Source organism: Lontra canadensis, unplaced genomic scaffold (assembly GCF_010015895.1).
Source record: "Lontra canadensis isolate GAN:19392208 unplaced genomic scaffold, GSC_riverotter_1.0 scaffold6, whole genome shotgun sequence".
NCBI lineage: Eukaryota > Metazoa > Chordata > Mammalia > Carnivora > Mustelidae > Lontra > Lontra canadensis.
The window spans coordinates 31,163,495-31,171,507 of NW_022631000.1; the positions used below are offsets into that span (position 1 = coordinate 31,163,495).

The 8,013-nt window shown below is 36.2% G+C and overlaps 1 protein-coding gene across 23 annotated transcripts in view; it reads left to right on the top strand.

The window, feature by feature from the left end:
- MBNL1 (muscleblind like splicing regulator 1) overlaps positions 1-7,776 on the top strand; it is a 200,362-nt gene extending 192,586 nt beyond the window's left edge. For all 23 annotated transcript variants that reach the window (XM_032852517.1, XM_032852536.1, XM_032852541.1 and 20 more), the window contains 2 exons: positions 839-913; positions 4,325-7,776. In XM_032852517.1, coding sequence (XP_032708408.1) covers positions 839-895 — 57 coding nt within the window. In that variant the 3' untranslated portion in view covers positions 896-913; positions 4,325-7,776. The remainder of the gene's footprint in view (positions 1-838; positions 914-4,324) is intronic.
- The last annotated feature ends 237 nt before the right edge of the window (positions 7,777-8,013 follow it).

The window sequence follows — 8,013 nt, forward strand, 5'->3', positions numbered from 1 at the left end:
TTGCGGAGTTGGGATGAGCGCCATTTTGTAGACGAGAAGCTTTTAACCACAGAGTAATTAAGCGTTTGGCTCAAGGTTCCACAGCCAAGAAATGGGTCCCCCTCGGGTCAGAACCCGTGCTTTGGGTCCTCTGACTGCCTCTCGCTACCGCACTGCCTGCTCCCGGATTAGCGGCCACAGTTCTGGGTTGGAGGAGAATCAGGCTACAAATTGGAAGTTCACTGCTTTGGGGACCATTGTGATGAGGCACCTCTATATTGATTTCTTCCTGTATTTTCTTTCTCAACTTTGACTCTCGTGCCCATTTATAATACGATAAATTGTGCCATCAGGATTCAGAAATAGGTTCCTTTGAAGTACTCCTTTGAAATTATTACCCGGTATTTTTAATTTGGAAAAAAAAAAAAAAAGCTAGAAACCGTAAAGTGAACGAAAATGAGAAATCAGTTGCACAAAAGTAGGCAAGGCATTTCCTACTTTGATTTCTGGATGACTCCCTAAGTGAAACCACAGGTGTGTGTGTGTGTGTGTGTGTAGGCCAACAAAAAGGGCTTCTTTCAATTACTGCTGTGCATGAATTTTTGATAGTTTTACTTCTCTTACTTCCTAAAAACTGATAACATTTATAGACTAGTATTTAACACAAAGATTTTAAACAATGAGTTGCTACCTTGACATTAAGTCTACATTAACTTACTGTTATGTTGGCCAGATAAGTACTGTCACCTCACAGCTGAATTTCACTTCTCTTAAAAAAATTTAATATTAAAATGTTTTCATCTCTTGGTTGTTGGCTTGCTTGCATGGATCATTCATCAGATAATTTTTTGTTTGCTAGATACCCATAATATCTGCCGAACATCTGACTAGCCACAAGTATGTAACCCAGATGTAGAATTTTCATCACTAAACAGTAAGTTCATTATGTCCTATATATAGTGTGTATTTATTCGTAATGGTTTTTTAAGATAACCTTGTATTATGTGCTTCAGAAAATTTTGCAAAATTTTTATGAGAAAATGTGTATTTGTTATTTCAATTATTTTTTAAATTCAGTATCTTCCTATGCTTAATTGAACACCTGCCTAGTGCTTGGCACAGTTCTCTTAAGTAGAAGGTACAGACAAATTAAACAAAGCTTAGATGAATGAATGAACTTAGGACACAGCATATGTTTCAGTACTGAAGGTTTTGAGTGGACTAAGGAAGGTCTCATATTTTTATGTTAAATGGGTTATAAAGAATCTTATACACACTTAGAATACATATGTTAATATCATGCGAATATACATAATACTTAGGGAAAATAAAATTTGTTGATTAGATTGTTATTTTTAGTAGAAATAAACACAAGAAAGAAAAATAGGACTTAAAACTAAATGGATGGTATCCATCAGGGGTTGGTAGACTTTTTCTGAAAAGCTCAGGTAGTAAATATCTGTGGCTGTGTGGGCCCTGTGGCTTCTGTTGCCACTCTTCTGTTTCAACTCTTCAGCTTCTCCCCACCCCCAGCCCCCAGCAGGAGAGCAGCCAGAGGTGATATGGAAATGGAGGGGTGAGTCTCTGTCACAATCAAACTTTATTTACAGAGCTAGGCGGCAGGCCCAGTTGGCTCCCAGGTAGCAGTTTGCTGAGCCCTGGTGTAGGTCATCATTTTTCTTTAAATATTTTTTAATTTTTTTGCTAAATCCTAAAGGAGAACATGTACCCTCTTGACTCCATGCTTCAGCACACACACACAAACATAAACACACACACACAGGGTTATCTTAATGTAAAGTGTTGGACTTTTTTTTTTTCTCTTTAAAGATTTTATTTATTTATTTATTTGAGAGAGAGAGAGAGAGCACAAGCAGGGCAGAAAGGAGCAGAGGGAGAAGGAGAAGCAGGCTCCCTGCTTCTCCAACCCCACGTGGCACTCGATACCAGGACCTTGGGATCATGGCTTGAGCCGAAGGCAGACACTTAACTGACTGAACCACCCAGGTGCCCAAGAGGTGGACTTTAAATAGGTGTATACACACACCAAATCTAGGCATACACATACATCCACCTATCCAGATGAATTTCAGGTACTTTAAAGTGGTCACCTTAGAGGATTGCATAATTCTGAAGATGTTGCCATTGCTCAAAAATAATCTGAAACTCTTGTGATTTCCCTTCAAACACATTGACTGAGATACTTGTGAAAGGTGGCCAGTTTTTATCCTGAGAGGATCTGCTTCATTCAGAGTATATGCATTCAAGCTATCATATGTGCTTTGAATTTTTTTTTTTTTAAGATTTTATCTGTTTATCCAACAGAGAGAGATCACAAGTAGGCAGAGAGGCAGGCAGAGGGATAGAGGGGGAAGCAGGCTCCCTGCTGAGCAGAGTCCCATGCGGAGCTCAATCCCAGGACCCTGGGATCATGACTTGAGCCAAAGGCAGAGGCTTTACCCCACTGAGCTACCCAGGCGCCCCTCAGAATATTTTTGATACTTGAAAACAGCCACCATATTTAAAACTGAATCTGGTAATAAGATGGGTGATCCTTCTTGTTTCCCTTCATGTATCTGTGCATGAACACATTTACAAATGATTTTTTTGTGTGTGCTGCTCTGTGTTACCATGTGCTACCATGTCAATGAGATCAAGATGTAAATTTCAGCACACTATATTAAAATAAGAGAGGTTTGAACAAATTTCTCTTGGAGCAAAGATGAAGGAGCAACTTTTTTCCAGCAGAGTCAGAAAACAAGTGAATCGGGGCCATGATGGTTGCTATAGAGAGAAGGGAGGCGTGAGGGCCTTTCTGAAGAAGGGACAGTGTGTTGAGTGAGGAGTTGGTGGTGGAAAAGCGTTCTGAATACCTTGTGGTCATAATCCATCACGATAAGTGGACAGAGGTTGAGCCCAGGCAGGAGAAGAAGACAGAATTTGAGAGCAATCCAAGAAGTACTACCAGAGACATGCTGCTATCATGAATTAAATTATTAAAAATGATTTTTGTCTACTTCATAAGTTTTCTCAATAACCTGATAATAAATTGTCCTCAACAAGAGCCACATTTTTTTAAGAGTTTATTTATTTATTTATTTGACAGAGAGAGAGAGAAAGAGAGGGAAATCGTAAGTAGGTAGAGAGGCAGCAGAGAGAGAGGGGGAAGCAAGTTCCCTGCCGAGCAGAGATCCCGATGTAGGGCTCGATCCCAGGATCCTGAGATCATGACCGGAGCCAAAGGCAGAGGCTTAACCCACTGAGCCACTCGGGTGCCCCAAGAGCCACATTTTTTAATAAGCAACGCTCATTACTTTGTAGTATGTAGGTTTGGAAGAAAAATTCTCCTTTTGACATGTTTAAAAAAAAGAGGGACTTCAAGCTTTTGTAATCAATTGCGTATGTTTCAAATGTATTATATGTAACTATGTTTAGTTCTGAGCAATAATCCAGGTTGAAAAAAATGATACCAAGTGGCTGTAAATTTACCAAGTAGCAAACCAGTGGATTTGTCTGTACTGAAGCTTCGACTCTTAATGTAGTGTTTTTATCAAGTGATTGCTTATTTTCATGAGTAGCCGCAATAATTAAACTGGTCATTGAGTATAGCAAAATGGTGACTTCTTTCATTTGCACGATCGTATTCTAAAGCATACTTTTACTATGTAAACAGCCTCTGATGAGAACAAAGTCATGTAAAAACTGGAACTGTTAATTCACAAGTACGTGGTCCTATCTCTTCCACCTTCATTTGTCAGGAGCACAAGAGATTTTTTTTTTTTCCCCTTGGCTTTAGGGGGGAAAAAAATCCCAAACTTTAAATTATCCAAAACAGTTATTTAAAGTATAATTTCTACCCCTCTGCCCCCTGCTGTACACTGTGCTAATCAAGCACCCAAACAGGATGAGCCGTGTTTAACAGGACTTAGTGTTGCATGGATTTTCATTTTGTAGGGCCAGGTGATGACTCTTGAAACTTATTAAACCATAAAAGAGATGAATTAAAGCGAGCTTAAATTCTGTGCCCCAATGACTGATCTCCAAAAGAGCTCGACGACGTTCTGCCTCTTGATTCTCCAAATATCTTTTACACTTTTAGCTCTGTACTGGGTAATATTCCAGAGGAGCCCATGATTTTATTAAGCTGTGCTTGTCCTGTTACTCTCCTAGAGGTGTGAATTTAGGTCCACTTGTACTTGTGAAGGGTTTTTTGTTTTTATATGAAGATAGAACAACGTACGTATATTTACCCTTGAAATCCAGAAACGTAATTTTCACATTCGGTATGTATTGGCAACTGCTTTGCTGTCTGGTTTAACAAAGCTTATCTCTTTTTCCCTTGTAGATCATACTAAAGAGGAAAGGACAGTGTGCTTGGTTAGAGTAAAGGACGAGGTCATTAGCCATATTGTATATACCGTCAAGCAACACACACAAAACCCCTCAGCCACAAGACAGCCACATTTTGCATGTTAACCGGAAGAAAAGACAACTTGGAAATCCACTGCACACTGTTGCCTATACACTTTGTACATTTAATTGATATTTGTGCTGAGGTGATATTCCTGTCTAAAAGAACAACATCGTCTTTCTTTTCTAGCACAGAGTTATGCATTAAGATATGCATACCTAATTAGTTTCCTATATATTCATGCCATCTGGAAAAGACAGACTATGGTGTAACCATGATTCTCTTATGTATTGGTACGTCTGTAGACCAAGATATAATTTTTTAAAAATAAGTTTATTTCTTTCAAGGTTTACAAATAACAAAGGTGCACCTTGTATTTAAAATTGCCATTATAGACGAGAGCGTGCATGCACAGTCATTTTTGTTTAAGAGTAATATTTTTAATGTAATAGATTTTAAGATGTGGTGAGGGAGGGATCTGACAGAGATGAATGTGCCAAGCAAAACCACAACTGTGTATCTTTTAAAGCACATCGTGGCTTTAAGTACCATGTTGTTAAGGATTCTCATGAAGTGCCATAGACTGTACATCAAATTAGAGTATTATTTCTTCAGTGTTATTGTTTTCAGAGCCACGTTTTGTTGCTTATTTGCTAGTACTAATCAGTCAAAGGGCACCATCCTTTTTTTTTTTCTTTCTTTCTTCTTTTTTTTTTTGGAAACCAAAGCTGTCTCAGAAATGGCCAGTTGAACTCTACAGTAACAATAGACAGCACAACACAAATTCTCTCAATACAGATAAACTCACACATACTGGAGATATATATAATAGATATATATATATATAAAATTATTTTAATGCATTGTAGTGTAATATTTATGCATACTATACTGTATAACATGTTATTCAAAAGGGATATGCCATTTCTGAGACACGTTAACAAAAAAAATGTTTGAGGAAATTATTTTGCTTCTATTTATAGCTCTGTCAAAAGTCAAAAGACTATAAATGCTTTGCAAAAATGGTTTCACATTTGCTTAAATGCTTCATCACAGTCACATTTAAAATAGTGACTCTAAACAAAGAAGAAAGCAGCACTGTCATCAGATGCATGATAAACCAAAATATGAAAATGGGAAATGTTTAATTAACCTAGTAATTGGGTGGGTTAAGTACATGGGTGAATTTTATATGTGATTTGTTTTGTTTTGTTTTGTTTTGTTCAGATTAACTGCTTATAGCCTTAGAAAGCCTTTTACAAAATTAAAAAAAAAATAGATGTGCATTCAGTTTTTAAGAATGGATTCATCCAAAGGAATTCCTTTTTTTGTGGTTTGGATGTTGCAGCTAGCAAAGGATATTTTTGCTCTGTTCAGCAGTTCTAAAAATTGCTGAAGTAGGGGCTAGGTCACTGGTAGTTATAGTATGGAATGGGAGAAGCGAAAGTTTGGTTATAGAACTTTCCATACTTCCAAGTTTACTGCAAGTTTTTATGCTTGAGAGAGATGCTTTCTAATATAAGACTGATGTGTTGATTTTACTGATTGTACTGTACATCTATTAAAGCCTTAGATTATTACATTACGGGTTGGAACCCATACCAATGTAATTTCAATCATGTTAAGAGAGTAATGGTGACTTCACATGTTATTGTAGTTAGTTACATTATAGAATACTACTTATTTTTCTTGTTAAAATGTAGTTTTTCATTTCCTACATTTATTAGATTTCATTTTCTATTAACAATTGAATACCATTTCAGTTTATAGACTATTGTTTTATTAGATTTTACCGATGAATTTTTCAAAATACAAAAAAAATAAAGTAGTTTTTCCTTCATAACATACTCAGTTTTGAATTACATGTAGTGTCATACGAATATTCGTATTATTGTTAACTAAATGATTTATATTTTACTGATTTAATATTAAAGTGTAAGAATGTCAGTCATTGTTAGTTCTTGTCTAGTTTTCATTAAAAGAACAAAGATCTTTTATATGGATATCTTATAAATATATAATCATTGCTAAGTAAGAAGTTAAGTTGTTGCTATCGCAACAATCCTGGCAGACAATTGAGTAATATTTTGATGATTTATTTTGTTTGTAATTAGTTATTATAAGAAGATCTAGATCCTAGATATTAGAATAAAATTTATTTTCTACTGTATCCATTTCAAATGTTAAAGTATTGTTTAATATTTTTGAAATCCCTGAATATCAGGCCTTGTTATAAATAAGCTGCATAATCAATAAATAGAACAAGGGACTTTTTGTTGATAATCCAAATACTCAAAGTTTACGTAATGAGAATTATAGCGTGTGTGCAAACTCTTGAGGGTTGATTATGCTGCAATTTAGCATGTTGGAACGTCTAGAGAGAAGGTTGACTTTTTGCACTTCTGTATATAGTCAAAAGAGAGAAACCTGTATAATAGTAAGATCTTATTTTGAATAAAAACGTCTATAATTACAAGGAGTTTTGTTAAGGCTAATAAAATGACAGACTGAGCAAAATTGCTTGCAAAAGTGGCACAGAGTTAGCACTCCATACCCCTTCAAACATGTTGCTTTGCTTTATTGTGGACAGCTTGTAGTTTGCCAGGATTTTTTCAGCTGGAAAGATATGCCATCCTTCCAAGATCTCATGACTGACAAAAACTCCATTGGGCCAAATCTGCCTGAAGATCATTACCAAAAATAGCAGGTACTTCAACCATTAAGGTGAAATCATGGATCAGATATTCCGTACATTTTTCGAAACTACTGCATGTTTAAAACTTTCAACGAAAAAAACAAAAAAAAAAAAAGAGAGAACTATACTAAGGACATATATGATACAAATCAGTTTCTGCCAATTTCAGTGGTTTATTGTTCACAAAAAAAAATCTTCAAAACAAGTATTGACTTTCACAAAATTTAAACCATAAGCAGGCAAACCAAACAGCACACCGTAGCTATAGTTGTTATGTGATTGTTTTTTAATTGCCGTAGGATCCTGTTCTTTCAGCAGGTGAAAAAAAAAAAAAAAAACACAGTTCAAATTTCACGGTTTTAATTTTCAACTCAGAAGCACTCAAAAAAGCAAATGTGGTAATTAATGGGCACTTGTTTCATGAATTTGTGTATCCAGCCTTCGTTCCAGCTGGCTATCATGTTGCACTTACCAGCAACCCTCCCGCTTTCATCTGCTGAAAGGACAGATGTGCTTGGTTTTACTATTATGTAATCACAACTTACTTTCTGCTTGTAGTTGCTTAAAATTATGTATTTTGTCTTGGGCTGCAATTTGTTTTATGCTTATTTTATTATTACTGCAGTAGTTGACTTTGCTGTATGGAAAAATAAAGTGAAATTGCCCTAATAAAACTTCTCTTTCTTAAGTATATTTGCGTACCTGAGACTGAAGAGTAAATTATTTTTGCGCCTTTCAAGCACTCAGGTCTGTCTGTCTTTAGAAACGTGTTGATAAGAAAATTCATCATCTGGTTTTAACCCATCGCGAGGAAGGCGTTTGCTGTTTTTCTCAGTAACTATCCTTCGGTACCGGGAGTGAGAATCGGAATCGTGACGTGTTGCCCGGTATTTTCTGAAAAATCTTGCCCTCTCCTCCCCTGACACTT